The sequence below is a fragment of the Lissotriton helveticus genome, chromosome 10 (assembly GCF_964261635.1).
Source record: "Lissotriton helveticus chromosome 10, aLisHel1.1, whole genome shotgun sequence".
NCBI lineage: Eukaryota > Metazoa > Chordata > Amphibia > Caudata > Salamandridae > Lissotriton > Lissotriton helveticus.
Genome location: NC_136071.1, coordinates 12909424 through 12934759, shown reverse-complemented (window position 1 = coordinate 12934759; position 25336 = coordinate 12909424). Strand labels below are relative to the sequence as shown.

At 47.7% G+C, this 25336-nt stretch overlaps 1 protein-coding gene across 2 annotated transcripts in view; it reads right to left on the bottom strand.

Moving 5' to 3' along the window:
* HUWE1 (HECT, UBA and WWE domain containing E3 ubiquitin protein ligase 1) overlaps positions 1 to 25336 on the bottom strand; it is a 1655742-nt gene that overhangs the window by 1022490 nt on the left and 607916 nt on the right. For both annotated transcript variants that reach the window (XM_078664564.1, XM_078664565.1), the window contains one exon: positions 7175 to 7256. In XM_078664564.1, coding sequence (XP_078520690.1) covers positions 7175 to 7256 — 82 coding nt within the window. The remainder of the gene's footprint in view (positions 1 to 7174; positions 7257 to 25336) is intronic.

The following is a 25336-nucleotide window of genomic DNA, read 5'->3' as shown; positions in this document are numbered from 1 at the left end:
TCCAGCACATTTAGGATAAAAAGCAATGTTAGACAGTATCCAGAACATTTGGTTCAACAAGCATTTACGAGCTGCAGCCAAGCAGAAAGTCCGTACCTGTATGATATGTTGTCAGTTTAATCCAGGTAAAAGTGTCCCGGTGGAACAAGGTGGTTTCCAGCCCCCTGACCACCCTTTTGAGGTCCTCCAGATGGATTATATTCAGATGGAGCGATGTCGAGGTTTCAAGTATGTTCTTGTAGTTGTATGCGCTTTGTCCAGATGGACAGAAGCATATCCAGTCCCAGATTACACAGCCGCGACCACTGCCAAGCAGTTGGTTCGTGAATTCTTCCCTCGATATGGACTCCCTAGAGTCGTATATTCTGATAACGGTCAGCCATTCTCATCTGAACTGATGAAGCACGTTTCCCTGTTGTTAGGGTACCAGTGGAAGTTTCATTGTGTACGCCATCCTGAAGCAGCCGGTCTAGTCGAGAGACATAATCAGACCCTGAAAATTCGAATTGCAAAAGTTTGTCAAGAGAAAGGTGTAGACTGGCTAGTAGCTCTGCCAGTCGCTTTGTTTTATATGCGCATGGTCGCACATTCCAGATCAGGTCTGTCCCCGTATGAGGTCGTTTTCGGCCGCCCCCCTAACATGTGGGGTACTCCTAGACCCCGAAGTATTACTGATGTTTCATGTAATATGCTGACAGATTACCTAGCTTCCTTGATGTCTGCCCTCAACTCATGTCGTTCACAGGTTGCCGCCGCATTTCCAGACAATACCGAGGTGGCACCGCATGAGATCGTTCCAGGTTCGATGGTGCTCGTCCGGAACTTTGACAGATCAAGTCCGCTGGAGCCACGTTGGAAGGAGCCCCGTCAGGTCCTCCTCACCACCCGTACAGCTGTGAAATTGGAAGGACGCCGCGGCTGGGTGCACCTTTCGCACGTCAAGAAATTCTACGGATTAAAGCCGGTCTCCAAGAACATTTCCCAGGATATCAAAACTTGTCAAAACATTGTTCCTAAGGACTGTCCCGCAAATGACATTGACACAACCCCTCCCCTGTTAGAGAAAACTCCGCAACAGGAGTGTAAACAGAAACTCCGGTCTAGTAAAATAAGTCAGTCAGTTTGATTGTATAAGTCCTCCCCTAGGTGAAACGGTTAGACTGTTTCTGACATGTATAAAATAGACCCCCATAGTGAGAGAGTAAGTCAAAACTCAATTCGATGTATCATTTTTCTAAGTTTCATATTATTTCTCAGCCTTTTGATTTCCTGCACCAGTTACGCATTTTTCCTGTGTTTTCCAGTTCCTCATGTAAATAAGCCTTCTAATGTTACAGTAGAACACACGTTTAGCGATCTGCCTCCTCATGAATATTCATACCGCCTCGCTATGCGTAACAATACATTTATCCGCATGTTACATTATTCACACCAGACCAGCAATGCCACTAATTGTTGGGTGTGTGGTCGACTCCCCCCTTTCCAGACACCGAAGGGAGTTCTGCCACTGTTTCCTTATCCGTTCTCACATAATGGTTCGTGTGGAGCATGGTCCACGTTAACGTCATCCTTAACAGATATGTCTTTTCTTAACAGCACATGTTTCCCAGACAAGCAAGGTTTCCCCCACAGAACAGGTTTAGATCTAGAAAATGAAGTGTATAATTTAGGTAACTATTCTTCGAATTTCATGGTCCTGAATGTTCAGTCTGATACTACTCCAGACTCACCTGCTATTTCAGTACTACCAGTCAAAGGCGAATTATGTGTCCGTAATTATGGTTCTGTACACGTAGGACATAGTGATTGTACTACTATTATCCAGTATAGTGACAGTGGGAAATCTATTTTTAAAGCTTCACGTCATTCTTATTTTGTTTGTGGTCAAACTGCATATGTTCGTCTGCCCCTCGATTGGGAGGGAACCTGTTACATTGCCTTCCTACTGCCACCTGTTTTCCTAGCCCCACCTGACTACCATAGGAATTCCTTCCTAGTACATACTAGACACAAGAGAAACCTCCCGATTGTCGATTATACTGAAACTGCTGCAGAGCAATTCATTGATATTGATAAAGGTGTGTTCCCTTATTTAGGCACAGTTGTAAATAGTAAGCTAATTCGTAGATTAACAAGAACCCTCGAAGCTGTAGTAAGTGAGACTGCCTCCGCTCTAGGTAATTTAACTGAAGAGCAATCTGCTATGAGATTTGTCGTTTTACAGAATCGTCTCGTCCTTGACGTCATACTGGCCGATAGGGGCGGGGCCTGTAGAGTCATCGGATCTAGTTGCTGCATTTTCATTCCAAATAACGCGCCGTCTGTTTATTCAGCTATAACCAGACTCCATAAAATTGCCCATCTGTTACACCAGGATCCAGGCACCTGGACATGGTCCGGTTGGTTCTGGAATATAATTTCCGCCTGGGGATGGAAAGTCCTGTCCTTTCTAGGTATCGCAGTAGCGATCATATTCAGCTGCTGCCTCTGTATACAATGTGGCCCTGCGATTTGCGGCATGTGTGCTACCTCTTGTATTCCTAGTCCCAAGCCCCGTTCTAAATCCCGTTCCAAGACAATTCGAGATGAACAAATGGTACTGTATGAAATGATAGATGGTATCATGAGTATTGATGTTTCCTGATGGAAACGTAGTGACAAGGAGGGAATGTGGAAAAGTAAATTTTGTCATGTTCTGTGTCCCTACGTGTCATCCATCATATGTTATGTGTGCATGACCAATATGCATATGTTATTCCCCATGTCCGATTAATGACGCAATTATAGTTGTGTCCTCCTCTAGTATGCCAGTTTCCAGTCCTCGTGAATACTACGAATACCAGGCCTATGTAAAGCTATGTTGCCACGTTTCTCAGTATGTACGTTATTTCATTATAAAGTCCCCGTTTCCAGGCCTCAACAGGGCCCGGACATCAGATTCAGCTCCTGTCTCCTGAAGCCTCGCTGAGGAGGGATACAGCCCCCACCTGTATCCTCGACCTTTCACTTACTTCCTGCCTCGCAGTGCCCGGTGCAGCTTGGCTCAGTCTCTGAGTCTGCCAAGACTATGTTATGATTCCCGTTATCGGTTTAGTCCTCCTTCTCTGCATTCCTAAGCTACTGAACTGCATCAATAGTTTCCGTCATTGTCTAGTCTATGCGGCTCCATATTAAGAGAAATACTGTATTTAATGGTCATTTAATATTCTTCATCACGCACTACATGTAGAATAAATGCATGCTCTAGTCTTAGAGTCAATTAGCTTTTCCCCTCATGATTTCTAGTTTATATCAACATGTTCCCTAAACATCAGATACTAGATAGGGTTTAGGTACATGTCGCTCCGACCCTCCAGACTTTAGTCTCTGCTCCTAGCACAGAGTTCATAGCCCCCAGCTTCTCCTAGTAACACGTCATTGCCAGTTTGCGCGCACCATTAGGTTAGAGGTCCCGGCTCCTTAGGTAGCCCCCTCCTATGTTTCCGCCCATTTATGACATATTCTGTTACGTTTGCATCACATGTCTGAGTTACACCTTCTTTTTACTCTTATCTTTCGCGACTGCTACGCGTCACGCCTTCTGCTCCACCCACTGCTACGCCTACTGCAATGTAATGCTATGTGTTTGCGTTATGTATATATGCTCATGTAATGTTATTAAAAGGGAGCGCGCTCATCCCAGACCCAGCCCCAGCAGCTGCTGGGCCCTGTCATCCTATTCCTATGCAGGTTGTCCTGTTCCTGTCCTTATGCTGTATTAAACCTGCAAAACTCCTACTACCTCGAATCTTGACTCTTATTTATTGAGCTATCTGTTATGATATATGTCTAGTCAAAAATAGGGTATTATTTATTTATTTACCACAGTACTTCTCTTCCCGGATCTGCGCTTGCTGGCGCGGAAAAAAGAAAAACTGACGTCAGCGTGCGAGGGCGGTGTCTAAGTATTCAGACGATGTCATTCCGGCGCCAACGACGCCGAAGACTGACGCGGAGCCACAGACTACGTTTAACGACACGCAGGGGTACTGCTACGCAAAACTTTCCGGATCCAGTCTGACGCCTGGGGATATTCTAAGGTAAGTAATCTAACACTAGCCTGTTTCTTTCAGATCCTTACTTCCCCAAGAGTCCTGGGACCTGCTTTATCGGGGAGAACCGATACAGACGTAGCCTCAGCATTAGTTTTCCTCGCAGCCGCAATGATAACTGAGTCCGCAGGTAGATCTGTCTTCAAGAAGACAGTCTGTGGAGGCCGGCTTGACGGCGGAGGGCTGATACTCCTAGACGCCGATTGTCGCAAAGTTGACTATGGCGGAGGGCTTCTGTTCCTCGATGCCGATCGTCGCCGGGTTGACGACGGCAGAGGATCACGATTCTTCGACCAGGATCCTTCCTGAAGGAGCCGGAAAGAACTGATATGTCACCCCTGAGGCATGATGGGAAACTGGAGGTCATGACTGCCCTAAAGGCACGGTGCCATTTTATTTCTATGTTGCTATGAGTTAGCTTTTCAGTCTTTTCAGACTATGTTTTTGCAATGCAGCCTGGGAGCTGTATATGCTTTCAGTCCTATGTGAGAGTTTTCTTCTGACTGCTAAGCATTACAACAGATTCAAAACATGTTTTGCTGTTTTTCCCGGTTTCTAATGTATTCTTTTATGATAAAATGGGGAGTCAATATATATATATATATATATATATATATATATATATATATATATATATATATATATATATATATATATATATATATATATATATATATATATATATATATATATATATATATATATATATATATATATATATATATATATATATATATATATATATATATTTTTTTTTTTTTATTTTTTTTTAAATTGAAAAAATCCCGAGGATTGTGGGGTTTGGCGTTGTGTGTATATACACACACCTTTATCAATATCAATGAATTGCTCTGCAGCAGTTTCAGTATAATCGACAATCGGGAGGTTTCTCTTGTGTCTAGTATGTACTAGGAAGGAATATATATATATATATAGAGAGAGATATGTCTAGTATGTACTAGGAAGGAATATATATATATATAGAGAGAGATATAGATATATATATATAGATATATAGAGGGAGGGTTCTTGTTAATCTACGAATTAGCTTACTATTTACAACTGTGCCTAAATAAGGGAACACACCTTTATCAATATCAATGAATTGCTCTGCAGCAGTTTCAGTATAATCGACAATCGGGAGGTTTCTCTTGTGTCTAGTATGTACTAGGAAGGAATATATATATATATAGAGAGAGATATGTCTAGTATGTACTAGGAAGTCTGGAGTCTGGTTATAGCTGAATAAACAGACGGCGCGTTATTTGGAATGAAAATGCAGCAACTAGATCCGATGACTCTACAGGCCCCGCCCCTATCGGCCAGTATGACGTCAAGGACGAGACGATTCTGTAAAACGACAAATCTCATAGCAGATTGCTCTTCAGTTAAATTACCTAGAGCGGAGGCAGTCTCACTTACTACAGCTTCGAGGGTTCTTGTTAATCTACGAATTAGCTTACTATTTACAACTGTGCCTAAATAAGGGAACACACCTTTATCAATATCAATGAATTGCTCTGCAGCAGTTTCAGTATAATCGACAATCGGGAGGTTTCTCTTGTGTCTAGTATGTACTAGGAAGGAATATATATATATATAGAGAGAGATATGTCTAGTATGTACTAGGAAGGAATATATATATATATAGAGAGAGATATAGATATATATATATAGATATATAGAGGGAGATATATATATATATATATATATATATAGATAGATATATATATATATATATATATATATATATATAGATATATAGATAGATACATTTATGTGGGGCACATATATGATTGTGTTTCCGGGTTTCCCGCGCATGGGTGGGAATATTCTAGTGCTTATGACTGATGCGGATCCCCTGGAAGAGACTAAGTCTTTACCTAGTTGGCTGGGTCCCCCATCTGCAAGATGGTGGGGACAGAGTTGTGCTTCAACTCGCCTCCCCCACCTGAGGGGTGGAGTTGGCAGAGGTGGGCACACCGCTCTCCCTCACTTGAATTTTGCACAGCTTCTCCCGCCCAAAGTGGGGGTCAGAACCAGTGGGGACCAGATGCTGAAAGCAGAAAGTGGCCTGGGGAAGCTCACAAAGGGGCCAAGCCTTTGAAGCTTCCCCTTCGTGGACCCTGCCCAACCTGGGGAGGAGGCTTGGCACCTCGTCCCAGGATGTGCATGGTTTCATGCCCCAGAGAACAGCAGGCTCTCGACCCAGGGGTTTAGAAACATGTCTGGTGGTGGCAGTTGAAAGCAGCCTCTCAGCCTGGACACTAGTGGTAGGTCGTGTTTCAGGGGGCAGCTCTAAGATGCCCACTGTGTGCATTCTTCATTAAATCCCACACTTGCATTAGTGTGGGTTTAATGTGCTTAGAAGTTTGATACCAAACTTATCTGCTTTCAGTGTAGCCTTTATGGAGCTGTGGAGTTCGAAATGACAAACTCTGCACCATATACTCTTAACGGCAGCAGTGCACTTACAATGGCTAAGAATGGACTTAGACACTGTAGGGGTACTGAACTCATGCACCTGTACCCTCACCACTGGTATAGTGCACCCAGCTGGAGGGGTGACTGATCTATGCCAGGGCAGTGGGTTGTAGGCATGGCAAACAGATGTGTGCCAAGTCGACTCTTCACTTTGTCCTGCATCAAAACACGCGGCCTGCACAGGCAGTGTGTGTGTTTAATGGTACAGGGCCTCCAAGGGTGGCACAATACGTGCTGTAGCCCTTAGAGGTCTCAACTGGTCACAGTGCGCTGGGTACCGGTGGTACCATTTACTGGGGTCGGACCTGTGGCATGAGATGCCAATTCGGTTTTGTTTTTAATGCAGGTTTTAGAGAAAGAAAATAGGCCCGGAGTACCTAATTGGCAGGAACCCAGAGCACACTCAGACAAATCACATCAGCAAAACGTTGGGGCAACCATGCAGAAAGAGGGCACTTTCTCACAGCATGCATTTCTTTTTCAATAACATTCTCTTATAAAGTGCTGCACTATCCTACTAACAGGCAATGCTATTCAGTTATTATCTACATCAATAAAGATCTCATGATGTATATCCCAAGTGTCAGGCTAGAACATACCTTGTTCATCTGAGATCTTCTCTTCGATGATATGGACATCTTCTCATAGAAATCAATGAGCAGCAACACTGGAGTGATCCACCTAGGATAGAATAGAAACGCCAGAGTGAGACCCCCAGCAACTGATCTCACAACTGTCCAGCTCAAAGTAGAGCATTACACCAATCGTACGAAATGACACTTTAAAGGTAGATTCAAAGTACAAGATAGATCAAGAGGAAGGTTTGGTAAGTTAAAGAACACGTAACTTACATTTAGTAAAATTATTTTGATAAATGGTGTGGCTCTGACAGATTCCTTACATGACCACCGATCTCCTGCCCCCCCCCCCCCTCTGGACTAGGGCCTAAAAAAATGTTCACTACTAAATCACCAACACCAGGTGCTGCTGAAAAACGCTGTGTTTAGGGCTGAGGGAGCACTGAAAATTACATTGGCCAGGATAGACAAGGCACCAAAAAGTTTTTGACTTTCGGAACAGCATTTAATCCGCACTTTCATCAAGGTTGCAAAAAATTTTAAACATGCCTAGAAGTAAAAGTGTATTACCTTTGGTAACAATATTTCTAATAGATATTCTAACTATCTACAGAATCCTGAAACCTTGAATCCCCTTAGGCGCCAGACTGGATACTGACACTTTACAATCGCGCTCATATGCCAGTAGACGGTGCCACAACTCACCTCTACTCAAGAACTTCTCCTGAAATGATGTTGTGGAACTCTGAAGTTCAGTATTTTAGAGAAATCTTGGACATGGATTTGAAATTGCTCTCCTCAAAAACAGTCTTAGTACCGTATTTAACTTCAGTGTTGTATGGAAGTGGGTTTCTGTTGCAGTAAACCCCCCCCCCCCCCCCCACACACACACACTTTTTGCCTGACATCTGATGCATTTTCCCTTGGTGTGCCCTGGGTCCCTGCCAATCAGGCTCCCAGGGCCTGTGTTCCTTCCCCAAAAACACAACCCAATTGGCATCTCTGGCCACATGTCAGCCCCTGATAAATGATACCCTAGGTACCCAGGGCATTGTGACCATAGAAGACCCCTAAGGGCTGCAGCACTTATTGTGCCACCCTTAGGGGCCCTGTCACCCACAACTGCCTTTGCAGGCGAAGTGTCCTGGTGCAGAACTAAACAGAGTCGACATGGCACACATCCTTGTGTGCCATGCCCACAAACACTGCCCTGGCATACATCAGCCACCCCTCTAGCTGGGTGCCCTATGCCAGTGGTGTGGGCACAGGTGCAGGAGCCCTGTGCCTCTACAGTACCCAGGGCCATTCCTGGACACTAAGTGCAGTGATGCCAGTAAGAGTATATGGTGCTGGGAGGTTGTCATTACGAACTCCACAGCACCATAAAAGCTACACTGAAGACTGACGAACAAGTTACTTACCTTCGGTAACGCTTTTTCTGGTAGATACAGTATCTGCCTGTGGATTCCTCACCTTGTGAATATCCCCCTTGCGTCAGCAACATTCTGAATTTTTCTTTGTAGCACGCCGGCGTGGACGACGTCATAGGAACGCGGCATCGCGCGCGACTCCGTCTGACGTCACCGACCCCTTATTAGGCCTACGTCGGCGTGATGACGTCAGTTCTGCCCTTTTTTCCGTGCCTTCGAGGCACCCGGACGGACCAATGACAGGAAATATACATATATATACAGTGTACACAGTACATACAAACCATAATAGCACACATAGTGCGTAGCAAAGGTATCAAAAACCCAATAAATATACAAATAAATATACAAAAAAGACAAGGTATAGCAGAGTGAACAATGGGGAGGCGGGCGGGTCAGTGAGGAATCCACAGGCAGATACTGTATCTACCAGAAAAAGCGTTACCGAAGGTAAGTAACTTGTTCTTCTGATAGATACATCTGCCTTGTGGATTCCTCACCTTGTGAATAGAGTCCCACAGCAGTCCCCACTCCCGGAGGAGGGTGTCCACTCTGCTACACCAGGAAATCTTGGAGGACAGAGCGCGCGAAGTGGCCATCCCTCACCTCGGTATCCAAGCAGTAGTGCTTCGCGAGAGTGTGGAGGGAGGCCCAAGTCGCGGCTCTGCAAATGTCCTCAACAGGTACACCTTTAGACAATGCAGAAGTAGCAGACCTTGCTCTGGTAGAATGAGCTCTTATACCCTCAGGAGGGTCCTTACCCGCCAGGGAGTAGCAAGTCTTGATGCACAGGATTATCCACCTGGAAAGTGTGCGCTTGTGCACCGATCTGCCCTTCCGACAGCCAGCAAAACCAACAAACAGCTGGTCGTCAATCCGGAAGTCTTTAATTCTATCCAGATAAAAAGACACCGCCCTCTTGGGGTCCAGACGGTGTAACCTCTCCTCCTCCTTGGAAGGATGTGGGGGAGGAAAGAAGGTAGGAAGGGTAATGGATTGTCCTAGATGGAAGGGAGTTACCACCTTAGGCAAAAAAGCAGCCCTGGTCCTAAGAACCATTCGTTCAGCATGAATGGTCAGGAATGGGGGCTTAGAACTAAGAGCTTGAAGCTCACTCACCCTCCTTGCCGAGGTGATTGCTACTAAGAAGACAGTCTTGAAAGACAAAAGCCTCATGAGACACTTGTGTAAGGGTTCGAAGGGAGAACCCATCAAGAAAGTTAAGACAAGATTTAAGTCCCATTGAGGAACAATAAATGGAGAAGGAGGGAACTTATTTGTGAGGCCCTTCAGAAACCTCAAAACAACTGGAGATTTAAAAAGAGACGGCTGGTCCGGCAAGCAGAGAAAAAGCCGATAACGCCGAAAGGTAACTTTTGACTGTGGTAACAGCAAATCCTTGCTGTGCCAAAGAGAGCAAACTGCAAAATATCAGACAGATGAGCCCTCAAAGGGTCAACAGCCTTCTCCCTACACCAAACAACAAATTTAGACCATCTGTACGAATAGATGGACTTGGTGGAGTCACGCCTGGCCGAAAGAATAACATCCACCACATCGTGAGGGAGAGAAAAAGAGTTCAGGTTGCCCCGTTCAATCTCCAGGCATGAAGGTGTAATGTCTGGAGGTGGGGGTGTAGAACCTGCCCCTCCATCTGGGAGAGGAGATCTGCCCTGAGAGGGAGACGGAGCGGCGGGTGAGAGGAGAGGTGGAGAAGGTCCGTGTACCACACCCTTCTTGGCCAATCCGGGGCGACCAATTTGACTCGGGCCCGGTCTTGGCGAATCTTCCTCAGAACCCGAGGAATCAAGGGTATGGGAGGAAACGCGTAAAGAAGTTGATTTCCCCAACTCAACTGAAACGCGTCCCCCAAAGCTCCTTGCATCGGATACTTGAGACTGCAGAATGACGGGCAGTGAGCATTCTCGCGAGTGGCGAACAGGTCCACCCGAGGAGTCCCCCACATCTGAAAGATGTCGTGAACTACCTCTGGATGGAGCCTCCACTCGTGATCGGCAGAGAACTGCCGACTGAGACTGTCTGCACGAACGTTCTGAACTCCGGCCAGATGATTTGCCATCAGACAAATCTGATGGTCCTGACCAGAGACGCAGAGCCTCTCTGCAGAGACACTGCGACCCTACTCCTCCCTGCTTGTTGATGTACCACATCGCGGTCGTGTTGTCCGTCAGGACTTGAACCGACTGACCGCGAAGGGAAGGGAGGAAGGCCTTGAGCGCCAAACGTATTGCCCGTAACTCTAGAAGGTTGATATGAAGCAACCTTTCCTCTGGAGACCAAAGACCTTTGACTTCCAGATCCCACAGATGAGCACCCCACCCTAGAGTGGATGCATCCGTTATCACTGTGGCCACCGATGGAGGCAGTTGGAAAGGCTTTCCCTGAGAAAGATTGCTTTCCACACTCCACCAGGACAGATCCGCCGCAGTTTCTCTGGAGATCCTCACTGACTCCCCGAGATCTCCGTTGTGCTGATACCACTGCCTGCGGAGGCACCACTGGAGTGCCCTCATGTGCCAGCGTGCATGGTTGACCAACAGAATGCAAGAAGCCATCAGACCGAGCAGGCGAAGGACCTTCAGGACTGGAATGACCGCTCCATTGAAAAATAAAGGAATCATTTCCTGTATGTCGTGAATCCTTTGAGGTGGAGGGCATGCACAACATACAGTTGTGTCCAGTACAGCACCTATGAACAGGTTGCGCTGGCAGGGCACCAGGTGAGACTTGGGTACATTTATCGAAAAACCCAACATGTGTAACAACTGAGTTGTCTCTTGCAGATGATGGAGCACCTTCTCGGGCGACTGCTTTGATGAGCCAGTCGTCCAGATACGGAAATACAGGAATTCCCGACCTTCTGAGATGTGATGCCACCACTGCCATCACCTTGGTAAAAACTCGAGGCGCAGTAGTAAGTCCAAACGGAAGGACCGCAAACTGGTAGTGTTGCAAACCCACCGTAAAACGGAGATACTTCCTGTGCGACTTCAGGATAGGGATGTGAAAATAAGCATCCTGCAAGTCGATCGACACCATCCAGTCTTCTTCCAACAGCGCTTGAAGAACCTGCGCAAGAGTGAGCATCTTGAACTTTTCTTGTTTCAGATACAAGTTCAAAATCCTGAGATCCAGGATTGGCCGAAGCCTGCCATCCTTCTTGGGGATCAGAAAATACCGGGAGTAGCATCCCTGACCCCTCTCCTGCTCCGGAACCACCTCTATCGCACCCTTTCTGAAAAGAGCCAGGACTTCTTCCTGCAAGAGAAGCAGGTGGTCCTCCGAACAATAACCTTGACAAGGAGGGTAATTGGGAGGAAATTCCCGAAAGGGAAGGGCATACACATTTTCTACGAGATTGAGAACCCAAAGATCTGATGTAACAGATTCCCAATCCCGTAGAAAATGAGTAAGCCGACCCCCTACCGTACCTGCATGATCCGGAATGGCGGATCTAGGGCTGCTTTGCTGCTGCTGCAGGTGGGGGGTGTAGGAAGGTAGATCCCCGACTATGGTTGCCCCCAACTTTTTGCCTGGTGTTTTGCTGGTTTTCTGACTTAGTTGACCTGGGGCCCTGCTATTCAGGACCCCAGGCCTACTGCTCTCTGTAAAATGGATTCCATGTACCCTAGGTACATATCTAATTGGATACGGAGTCACCTTATCAGTCCCTGTACAGTGTACCTTAGGTACCCAGGGCATAGGTGTACCCAGGGCCTACCAGGGGCTGCAGCATGTATTATGCCACCCCTGGCTGGCCACCCAAATCTGACACAACTGGCTGCACGACAGCTGGGGCAAGGTGGTGTAATCACCCTTTGCTTTAGATATAGTATACCTATATCTAACCCTAAAATGGACACAGATCTCCTATCAGTCACTCCTATGGCAGGCCTTGACAATCCTGAAGGCAGAGTGCTTGGAATCGTGTGAGATAGTGCTCTGGCATGAGCTGAGCCTGTCTACGGCTTTCGGGATCCATCCCTTAGCCGTTTCCATGATATCGCATACCATATACTCTTAAGTGCATTATAATCCTCGCGGTTATATGCCAACTCTGGTATCGCTTTATCAAAACATGTCGAGTAAGGTGTCATACGAATTGGAATACTAACCCCTCGCCAATTCTGGCGACGGGGTTAGCATTCCACCCTTCTAGAGGGACACGACATGTATGTAACCTGTAACCCCGGTTAAAGTCAGACAGAGCCTTAGCTCCACAAAATGGATGCTGCCACCGAGACACAAGTCTGCCCTCCTGCTGCTGGGAGTCCTCCCAGAGCAGGAGGCAAGGACAAAGGGTTTCCTGTCGGGGGCGGTGCCAGCACCGTCCCAGACAGGATTTTGTGTATTCTAGGTAGGCAGGGCTTTAGAGGAAGGTGACTGCAAGTGGCACCCCGGTGCTCACTGTGCATAGGCCGGCTGGAACCAGTTCCAGGGGCACTCCAGCCCCTGATCTGGGGAAAGCCCGCCAAAGGAGAGGGGTGTAACCACCCCCCTCCTAGTCCCACCCATAGGGCAGGACTTAGTCGCGTGCCAGCCCCTTTTTGCAGGATAAAGGTAGGAACTGGCCCCCTTCCAGATCAGATCATCCTTGAATCCTGAAACTACTTTCTTCAAGAAGGAACTCAAGACTCTTCTCAAGATTTCTCCCTTGTGACTAAGGAGTAGTCACCCTGCAGCAGCAGGCACCAACCAAGCATCGCGGTTTGTTGCCAGTCTCTCCTTCGGATCAAGACTGCTCCAGCACGACGAGAACCGGCTTCCCTGGCACCTCTGACCTCAACCTGCATCATCAGCCCAGCTGTGATCCGTGGGTGTGACGAGACCTCGAGGGACCGGCCATCTTCAGAACTGCACGACGCTTGTCCAGCACGACTCCCGAGTGACCCTCGACTGAGTGCTTTGGGGTAAGAGAAGCCCCGACCCTGAGCAGCTCCAGCACCGAAGTTCAGCCCCCCTGCATCCACGAGATCTGCGTGGGGCCCTTCTACTTTTTGCTGCTCACCGCGTTGTCCAGGTCGCTTGCCCGTTGGCTAGTGGCCCCCTCACGACGCTCCACGACGACAACTACTGCTGGTCTGGTTGCTCCAGACTAGCCCTTGCTCCCCTCCAAAAGAGGAGCACCCTGGACCCTCCTGGTCCACTCAAGACGCCATTTTAGGTCCACCGCGTGGGCCTTGCATTTGCCAAGACTTGTTGCCCAATCCTGGGTCCAGCGACGTCGACAGCAAGTACCTTCGTGGGACAGCTCGCACCTCCATCCTGGTCGCCGACAACGCCTCCTGGTCCGAGAGACTGCAGAGCCCAGCAGCGCCCACTCACCTGGCTGAGGTGACTTCGTCCGGTGCCATCCTGGTGCCCACTCAAATCACTGGCTAGTGATTCAGAACTTGGTCCCCTCTGCTTACAGGTTTCTTCTTCCCTGATCCAGGCTTGGATCACTCCGAACTTTCTTCACTGGCCGCCTGCCAGCAACTCTTTCTTCAGGCTCCTGGATCTTCAACGTGGGTTTCCGACGCAACTTCAACCCTATGCAGCCGCAGCCCCTGGGCTAGGTAACCTGAGTACTCCGGTGCTCCAGCATAGTCCAACACCCTAAGTGTTCGGATCCACTCCCATTTTTGATCCACCTAGTCGGGTTCGCCCGAGAACAGTAACTTTGCAACTGCTAGCCTCCATAGACTTTTTCCCGCCTTACGCGTGAGAGTTCCCACTCTGCACACGACGTCCACAGGCCTCCTGCATCTAATCCCAGTGTTTAGAATTGTAGGCCTAGCGATTCCTAAGTCTAGAAAAGTATTACTTACCTGCTAGCAAGTTCGCATTCCACTTACTGTGTATATGGTTTTTCGTGCCCCTAGGGCATTTGTGTAAATTGTGCAACTTAAAGTATTTTCGTAAGAGTTTTGTTGTGTGCTTAGCTCCCTGACTCAAAGAGTTCAGGGTAGACTTGTTATAAATAAATATCTGTTTATTTTCATAACAACTTGTGTGGTGTCCTTTCACTTGGTGTTCAAGGGGTAATGTGATGGTAAAACAGCTGGCTTAACACGCCCTCTAGAGTCTTAGCCTTAGACTGCTCGTATCCATGCTACTAGGATAGCTGGTCTATAAGGTTGACTTACAACCAATCATCAATAAGGGTTGTTTGGACTGATACATAGTGATCACTAGAATAGTGAGCACTGCATATCAGGCCAACTTCTCACAGGGGGTGGGTATTAGAGGAGGAAGTTGAGGAGGAAGAGACTTTATGTCCACGACCCTTCTGTCTACCTCTATAAGACTTGTACAGAGGGTTCTGTTGCTGCTGCTGTTGCTGGCCTTGTCTGAAAGGAAGATATGCCAAAGCCTCTGAACTTTCTGGTGGCAGTACCCCTCGCTTGCAAACACAAAGATCTTAGCGGACTGATCCAACTTTTTGGAGTCTTTATCCCCAGGAACTTGAGGAAAGGAGCCAGCCGATCTATTCGCACAAGCAGCCTGAACAACCAGACTCTCTGGCGAAGGGTGAGATGACAAGAACTCAGGATCTCCAGGAGCCACCCTATAACGTCTTGCCACCGATCTAGATACTGCAGGTGCAGACAAAGGCTTTTTCCAAACTTCTAGAATTGGTTCGGTCAGAGCCTCAGTGAAGGGTAGAGTAGGCTCAATGATAGAAGAAGGCGAATGCAAGACTTCTGTGAGGATATTAGTTTTGAACTCAACTGTTGGCAAAGTTAAGTTTAGTAAATCAGCAGCTTTCCGAATCACTATATGGTATGGTACCACATCCTTGGAGGGTGCATCTGAAACCACAGGTAACCCCCATTCAGGAGAAAGTTCAAGACTGCTAGCAGAATGAAGATCCTCAAAACAATCATCATGTTCCTGAAGTTCACCTTCCTCCACTTCAGGTTCCATATACTCCTTCTCCTCCAGTAGACGCTGGGCTCTACGACTCGACCACTCTATACGGATCGACGTCGACGGATCCGGTAACGACTCGGATGGAGTCGGAGCCGGCGTCGATCGAGGAGCTGGAACAACAGAGGGTTGAGCAACAGGAACCGGCGTCGAGCCTCGATCCGAATTCCGAGGTCGCTCCGGAGTCGGCGAAGCCGCGCGCGGAGTCAATGACCTCGGCGGCGCCGAACCGATCCAAGGATATGGAGTCGGCATGAAAGGTAGAAAAGGCGCCGGTGCATAAGTTTGGGGAACACCCAAGTTGAAAGACAAAGGACCCATAGGACCCGCAGGTGCTCCAGTGGGGTACATTGCCCTTGCATACACTCCATACATAGCATTAAGAAAATGCGATGGATCTTGACCAGGACCAGGAAAAGAAGGGTAAGAACCCATAGGATTAGAAGGAGGCTGTACTGGATTCAGCTCTCCTTGATCCCTTTGATTTTCCAGTTCATCCTCTGGAATCGGAGATTGAGGAACCTCCACAACTTCCTCATGCTCCGAAGAGTGACCCGAAGCCGGATTCGGATCCATTTCCGGTTCCGGTGTATGCTCTTGAGATCGTACCAGAGTGGTACCACCAGCAGGAGACGGAGACACAAAGTCTTTGTGATGTTTCCGAGAAGATTTCTTCTTAGAGTCCGAAGATCCTGAATGATGGCGAGAAATATGCTTCTTCCTCTTATGTCTTTTCTTCGAGGAACCCGAAGCATGTCCAGAAGCTGACTTCGACGCCGACTCCAATCTGGCCCTCGACCGCGACCTCGATGACTTCGATGACTTCGATCGAGACCTCGATCTGGACTTCGGTCTCGACTTAGATCTTCGAGATCAAGATCATGACACTATCAGCTTCTTTACTCTTAATTTTGGCCAATAAGAGTTTCGCTTCTCGTTCACGTAGAGCCTTCGGATTCATTTTTGAACAGGATCGACAGCCCTTGACGTCGTGATCCGATCCAAAACACCATAAACAATCCTCGTGTGGATCAGTAATTGACATCATGCTGGCACACGAGCCGCACTGCTTGAATCCTGTTTTCTTCGACGACATCCTCGACGAAGAACAGAAACAGTAACAGACAAAAAGAAACAAAGTTTCTATCTGTAACTACAGAAGATCCCTGAAACCGTTAGCGTCAACGACGCGGAAAAAAGGGAACTGATCTAATCACGCCGACGTAGGCCTAATAAGGGGTCGGTGACGTCAGACTGAGTCGCGCGCGATGCCGCGTTCCTATGACGTCGTCCACTCCGGTGTGCTACAAAGAAAAATTCCGAACGTTGCTGACACAAGGGGGATATTCACAAGGTGAGGAATCCACAAGGCAGATGTATCTATCAGAAAAGTTTGATGTCAAACTTCTCAGCACATTAAACCCGCACTGATGCCAATGTAGTATTTAATGTAAAATGCACGACTGAGGGCATCTTCGAAATGCCCCCTGAAACCCGAACCTACAATCCACGTCTGGGCTAGTGGCTGCTGAGGCTGCCACCCAGCAGACATGTTGCTTGACCCCTGGGTGGAGAGCCCCCCCGCTCTCCTGGGTCTGCAACAAAGCATATCCTGGATGAGGTGCTATGTCTCCTCCCCCAGGATGGACAGGGGGAAGCTTCAAAGGCATGCCGCCTCTGAGAGCTTCTCCATACCATTTGCTGTACCCAGCAACCAGCCCCCCACCAGTCCTACCCCCACTCTGTCGGTAAGACTGGCGGAAAAAACTACGTCAGGAAGGGGGGGGTGCCAACTCCACCCCTCAGGTGGAGGAGCCGAGGTGAAGCACAACTGTGGGATCTGGCCATCTTGAGGATGGGGAGCTCTGCCCAATCCCAGCTAGGCTCCTGCCCCCCTCCCACAGGAGAGGGGCAGGATAAGGGGTGTACTCACCCCAGGACAGGGACCCATTGGTCCATGCCCTTACCCTACCTGTAACGCATCTAAAGAACAAGTTACTTACCTTCGGTAACCCTTTTTCTGGTAGATACAATATCTGCCTGTGGATTCCTCACCTTGTGAATATCCCCCTTGCGTCAGCAACATTCGGAAATTCTTTTTGTAGCTTCGCGCCGACTTGGACGTCACAGAGGCACGGCATCGCTCGCGACTCCGCTGACGTCACCGTCGCCTACAATAGGCCCACGCCAGCGTGATGACATCAGTTCCGCCCTTTTTTCCGTGTCTTCGAGGCACACGGACGGACCAATGACCGTAGAAATATACACAGTATACGCAGTACAAATATCAAGGTAAAATACACACGGTGTGAACAAATGCAATAAAACATTTGAAATAAACAACCCCTTGACAATAAGATAATTACATTACAGAAACTCTGGTATAGAAGAGTGGACAACGGGGAGGCGGGTGGGTCAGTGAGGAATCCACAGGCAGATATTGTATCTACCAGAAAAAGCGTTACCGAAGGTAAGTAACTTGTTCTTCTGATAGATACATCTGCTGTGTGGATTCCTCACCTTGTGAATAGAGTCCCACAGCAGTCCCCACTCCCGGAGGAGGGTGTCCACTCTGCTACACCAGGAAATCTTGGAGGACAGAGCGCGCGAAGTGGCCGTCCCTCCATACTTCGGAATCCAAGCAGTAAGGCTTCGCGAAAGTGTGGAGGGAAGACCAAGTCGCCGCTCTACAAATATCCTCTAAAGGCACACCTCTAGCCAATGCTGAGGTTGAAGACTTAGCTCTTGTAGAATGAGCCCTTATACCCTCCGGTGGTTCCTTACCGGCCAAAGAGTAGAATATTATACAGAGGACGATCCATCTTGACAAAGTTCTTTTATGGACCGCTCTTCCCTTCTTGCAGCCAGCAAACCCAATGAATAATAAATAATAACAATAAATTCCCCCAACCTGTTCCGCCTGTACAACCGCTACTCACGAGGCCTCTCAGTTTAACTCCCCCACACAAGACCACCAAAACAGAGATAAGACTCCCTCCCAGCAAGCCAGAGCTGGGCTTGCTCAAATAGAAACTGAAATAGCCCTTCCTGGTCTTAAGCAACAACAACTGACAGAGGACTATCGGCTATATCTCCCCTATTTGGCGGCCATTTTAGACTGATATTTCTCTTTCTTCGGCGGCCATCCTGGACTAGTCACTCTCACCTCTTGCCCAGACCCTAAGAACTGACTTTTCTTTTTATCAACTACCGCACACCTACATAGCTCTGTATCTAAACACTATAATTAAGTATCTGCCTTTTATTGCAGTACTGTATTTTTATTTTTATTTTTCTATTTTGTATTTCTACTTTATTATACACATTTGTTGTACTTCTATTTGTATTCTGTGCACTGCTGTACCCTGTACCCACGTCACTTTATCTTCACTTGTAATTCACCGATTACTACCTCATATATGTGTGATTAAGTATCTGCCTCTTATTGCAGTACTGTACTCCTACCTGTACTTTGTAGAATTTTTGTACCCTGTACCCATGTCACTTTATCTTCCGACTATTACCTCATACATGTGTGATTAAGTATCTGCCTCTTATCGCAGTATTATACTCCTACCTGTACTTTGTAGAATTTTTGTACCCTGCACCTATGTCACTTTCTCCTCACAGGTAATGCACCGATCGCTACCTCATATTTCTTTTGGATGCTCGCTAGTGTCATTTATGACTCAAGCAGCCTCTGTCTGCACCCATACTCTGTTAGTATTATACTAGTATTTGTATTTGTAGTGTATATGTATCTTCGTGCGATTAAGTGACTGCTCTATATTGCAGTTTTATACCTCTACTAGTACTCTATACACTCTGCGTAAACTGCACCCATTTCACTTTTCCCTCACCGGTTCGGCACCAAACGCTACCTCATGCTGCACCTGCACCTATCTCACCTTTATCCCTATCATTCACTGTTCGCTACCTCATTTATTTGGTTCTTACACTTACACTCCTAGCTTTATTTTGAACATTTGTAATGCACTGAATGAGAATACTTTTTTCTGCATTTGACTGTTGTTTGTAATTGTTTTTTGTTACTGGCACATGTACCTCACATATTTTGACTACACACTACTGTCACTTTCGATTCAGGTATTTTACTGCCTGCATAGGTATTCTATTTTATTCCAGTATATTATTTATATTATAGGCTATCACTAGTGACACTCACTAGTGTCTTCCTTTGCCCTGTAACTAGCGGCTGACAGTTTGTACTATCGGCCTATTTCCTACCCCTAACACCACAGCCTCTATAAAATGGAGCTCAACGGCAAGAACACTTTTAGAATTAACTACCCCTCCACTCCTCTCTCCAAAAATGCCACTAAACGTTTTAAACACAACTTCTTGAGGTCACACCCTGAAACACCCTTTGCTGACACTTCTCACTGGGCAATGGAGCCCTGAATACTGATATCATCTTCCACACCTCACGCAGAGCCCAATGGAGGAAAACTTTCCTATCCCTACTCACAGTCTCCACCACCAGGAAAACAACTCATGTCCTAAGTCTCACCATCACACCTTCCCACCTCTTCCCTGGCAGGTCTACCATTACCATCTACAATAAGGGGATTGTCCTAATCCAATCCACGGACAAGAACCTGGAATTACTAGACAACCTGTTCCCCAAGTTCAAAGAGCACCTCTCCAAGCTGCGGACCCCCACCCAGAACTCCGCCAGCACTATCACCCCTGACGTCGCAGTCACCACCTACTACACTTCTACCCCTAGCACCCCAGTAAATGGCCCACCTGCTGTTAACGCCCCCCACTCCCCAAGAACAGTCACAAATAACTCCACCGCACATACTAGCAGCCCCTCTAACATGACCCTTCTTATCCCCACCCATATCCCCTCCATCCCTCCCCCCCCGGACAGAACATCCCCCACCCACAACACACCACCATCTGAACAAGCCACCGCCCAAAGTTTATCCACCCCCCCTCCCATCCCCCCCACGACAGACACCTCTCCCTCCCCATCTCCCTTCCCACTCACGAGTCTCTCACACCTGACACAACAACTCCCACCCACAACACGCCTACATCTGCACACACCATCACTCGGAGTTTATCCACCCATCCCCCCCATCCCCCCATCCCCCCCATCCCCCCATCCCCCCCACGGCAGACACCTCTCCCTTCCCTGCTCCCTCCCCACTCCCACCTCTATCTCCCTCCCAACAAAAGATACAGAACATACCTCCTCCCTTACCTTGGCATCCCCCTCTCTCCCACCTCCTATTCTCAGCCCTCACTACCCTCCTGTCTCCCCCACTGTCCTCAGCCTTCACTCACTATTCTACTCACCGGCACCGTCTCCCACTGAAGTCACTACCTATGCTTCCCACTCACCGCCTGTCTCACCTACATCACCCACACCCCTCGCCCACAAACACGTCCACTCCTTGAATACCATCCCACTCATTAGCTCCGCGGAACCCCTCAACAACACTAGTATACCCCCCAACCCGATACCCTGCCTGCTCACCAGCTCACTACTCAACCACTCACCAACGGCTCTCTCCACCAACACCTTCCCCAATGACCCTCCTGACCTGACTTTATCCACCCTCCAACAAGTCAAAGAGGAAATCTTACAAATCAAAAAAGACATCCACGCAATCAAAGACCTTCTCTCCTCACAGCCCAGTCTACCTCCCACCATACCACTACCCTACAAACGACGCACACTCCCTGCATACCCTCGCCCCGATGACACCAGCAATGGCCTACTATCCCCGTGCGCAATAACTCCCACCGCCCCCGTCGTGTTCTCAACTCCTTGTCGGATCGCGACCTATGCTCTCTCCTACGCTCTTATGGCCCAGGTCCGGTAAAAGACTTTTCCAACTCACACATCCCCATACCCACAATTCTTACAAACCCTCTAAGGCCCCCAACACTCAACAACAGAGGCTCCGTCCCTAACAACCTCAGAAAAGTTCCCCTCACACTAGAAAGCTTGACCACCCTTCTCTCTCCCAAACTCAAATGCATCCTACTAAACTGCAGATCGGCCCAGAGACATTCCTCCGACATCGCGGATCTCGTCTCAGATAGGGATCTGGACCTAGCCATTTTAACGGAAACGTGGCTCACTGAAGCCTCTACCCCGATTATGGACATACTAGTCCCCCCCCAATTATCACATCATTAGGCTGGACAGGTCTCCTGGCAAGACGGGCGGGGGAATTGCATGCATTTTTAGGAGCAACCTCTCCGTTACTCAAGTCACCTCCCCCTCCCTTTCCTCCTGTGAACTCCTCTGCCTCGACATCACCAGTGAGGGCAAACAAGTCTGTGCTTTACATCTCATCTATCACCCGCCTGGTGACAATCTCATATTCACCCAACAATTCATGGACCTGATCACTTCCAATGCCGGTCGGCAGACCACTCAAGTCTACCTAGGTGACTTCAATCTCCATTGGAACGATCAGAAAGACACCGTGGTGAATAGTCTCAAAACTTACCTCAATGCGCTTGACCTCACCCAATTATGCGATAAACCAACACACGACAAAGGCGCGATACTCGATCTCATCATTGCCAAAGAGAACGCTATTCAACTGGAGGCGATTCTACCCTGCGATTGGTCAGATCACCACATTATCACCTTCTTGATCAACGAAAAAGTTAAACCTAACCCTACTCAACCAATCAAAACCAAAGCATGGAAAAGGGATTTGAAGAATCTCAACCCCTCTACCCTACCTCCCCACATCGGCAACCTCCTCCTTCCCCCTTCAGGGGCCTCAGATGCTCAATCACTGACTGACCACTACCTTGACTCTATGAATACAATAGTCAATGAAGTCGCCCCTCTGCAACTGAAGAGTCTCCACCAAAATCTCTAACCCCTGGTATGATGACAGACTCAATGACGAAAGGCGTAATATGCGAATGGCAGAGCGCACCTGGAGATCGGACCCTTCAGCAATGCATCTCAAAAAGCTTAAGAACAAGAGAAATGCCTACTTTAGGAGAATAAAGCGCACAAAGTCGGACTTCTTCAGCCGCCAGTTGGACCAAGCGAAGAACAGGCCAAGAAAGCTGTTCGAGCTAATCAAGACCCAAACAAAGGCACAACCCACACAATCAAACAGCACAACAAACGACACCCCACACTGTGAAGCCTTCTCTGCTTTCTTTAAACTAAAGACTGACAACATAAGAAATGACCTCATCATGGATGTAAGCCGATACCCCAACCACACCAGAATGGCAGACACTCAACCTAAAAACAAGGCATCCTGGCAGTACTTCGATACCTATTCAGAAGAAGCAATATACAAACTGCTCTGCACCTTGAAGCCCTCTAATCACCTCACAGACCCTCTACCTGCTAATGCTGTAAAAGACTTTATCCCCTTGCTCCTCCCTCTCTGGACCAAGATCATCAACAGCTCTTTGCAACAAGGCCACATTCCAGACTCCCTTAAGGTGGGGCAAGTCACGCCTATACTCAAGAAACCTACAGCTGATCCGTCTGACCTAAACAACTATCGGCCCATCACCAATATCCCCACCCTGGCCAAACTGCTGGAGAAATGTGTCCAACTCCAACTGACAAAACACATTGATCAATTTGACCTCCTCAACCCTCATCAATCAGGCTTCAGAGCGAAACATAGCACGGAAACAGCTATGACACATAATTGATGACGCCCTCCAAATTCTGGATCGCAATGAGTCCTGCCTCCTCATCCTTCTGGACCTCTCGTCAGCATTTGACACGGTCAAACATGAGAACTTGCTGGAGCTGCTAAGCACTAGAATGGGGCTATCGGGAACTGTTCTCAAGTGGTTTTCGTCTTTCCTTCACAATCGGTCTCAGAGATTCAAGATCGACAATGTGCTATCTACACCTGCGCCTGCAGATCTAGGTGTCCCACAAGGATCCACCCTCTCCCCTACACTGTTCAACCTCGTTATGGAACCGCTCGCCACCTTGCTTCAAGCATCCAATGTTCAATTCCATATGTACGCCGATGACACACAACTCTATCTAAAGTTACAATCCCCGGAAGATATCAAACATCTGAATTCCACGCTTATTAACACCCAATCTTGGCTGGCCGATAATCACCTCAAACTAAATGCTCTGAAAACTGAGTTCCTACTCATCACACCCCCGGCGAAAATCTCCACCACCCAAACCTGGCTCAACAACCTAACAGCACTCAATGTCCAACCTACCATCGTGGACTCGGCGAAATCCCTAGGCATCACACTCGACGCCAAGCTCAACATGCAGCAGCACGTCAGCAAAGCCACAAAAGCAGCTAATTTTCAAATTAACACGCTGAGGAAAATTAAACCCTTCCTCCCGGCCAAAGACTTCCAAACTGCTGTACAAGCTTTAGTCATCCCTCGAATAGACTACGGAATTGCGGCCCTCAGCGGTCTCCCACTAACCACAACAGCACCCTTAAGAGCCTCCCTGAACGCTGCCGCGAGACTCATTACTGGCTCTAGAAAGCATTCGCACATATCCCCAGACTTAAAGACTCTAAAATGGCTGCCTTTTGAAGCCAGAATACATCTAAAAATTGCAGTTATGAGACACGCGGCCGTGCACCACAAGGCACCCAACTACCTCGCTCAAAAGCTGTCTATATCAGGAGGTTCGAGATCCAATAGGAGTACAAAAAATCTACTCCTGAAACCTCGTAGATTCCGGAAAGTGAAAACCTACAAGCGCTCCTTCTCAGGAATGGCACCCAGGATCTGGAATGCGCTCCCTCCTGAAATCAGGCTGATCTCCTCCACTGCACTCTTCAAGAAAGAGGTGAAAACAATCCTTCTGGCCAAGATCTCCTGATCGTTATAGATGTTGGTTCAGAGACTCTGCATTGTTTTATATCACTGCTCACCCAATCCCTTGGCACTATACTCTACTTGTCGTGGGCACTACTACGCTACTCTCTTACTACCGACCAAGATGTGATACACATTGGTTTACTAATCCACCTGAACACCTCTGTAGTGGGATCAATGACTTGTGCTGTCCTATATTACTTCCTTACCTGATTGTATATGGATTGGTTTTATGTATGTTTTTATTAACCATGTTATTACCATGTTATTGACTATTATACTGTTCCCATTATCTCTGTTGACTCCTACTGCCCCTCCCCTGTCTTTGTGAAGCGCTCTGATATCTGTAAGGATCCTGTTCGCGCTATATAAAACTTTGAATAAATAAATAAAATAAATAAGAGCTGGTCATCCAAACGAAGGTCTTTAGATCTGTCCAAGTAAAAGGACACCGCCCTTTTGGGGTCCAGACGGTGCAATCTCTCATCCTCCTTAGAAGGGTGAGGGGGAGGATAGAAGGTAGGAAGGGTAATGGACTGTCCTAGATGGAAGGGAGTTACCACCTTAGGCAGAAAAGCAGCCCTGATCCTAAGAACCATTCGATCAGCATGAATGGTCAAGAAAGGGGGCTTGTGACTAAGAGCTTGAAGCTCACTTACCCTCCTTGCCGAGGTTATAGCAACGAGGAAGACTGTTTTGAGAGTCAGAAGCTCATAGGACATTTGTGAAGAGGCTCAAAGGGAGCACCCATTAAAAAAGTCAATACAAGATTTAAGTCCCACTGAGGCACAATAAAAGGAGTAGGAGGGAACTTATTTGTGAGGCCCTTCAAAAACCTTAAAACTACAGGAGATTTGAAAAGAGATGGCTGGTCAGGCAAACAAAGAAAAGCAGACAGCGCTGAAAGATAACCCTTAACTGTGGCAACAGCAAGCCCCTGTTGCGCCAGAGAAAGGGCAAATTGGAGATCATCAGACAA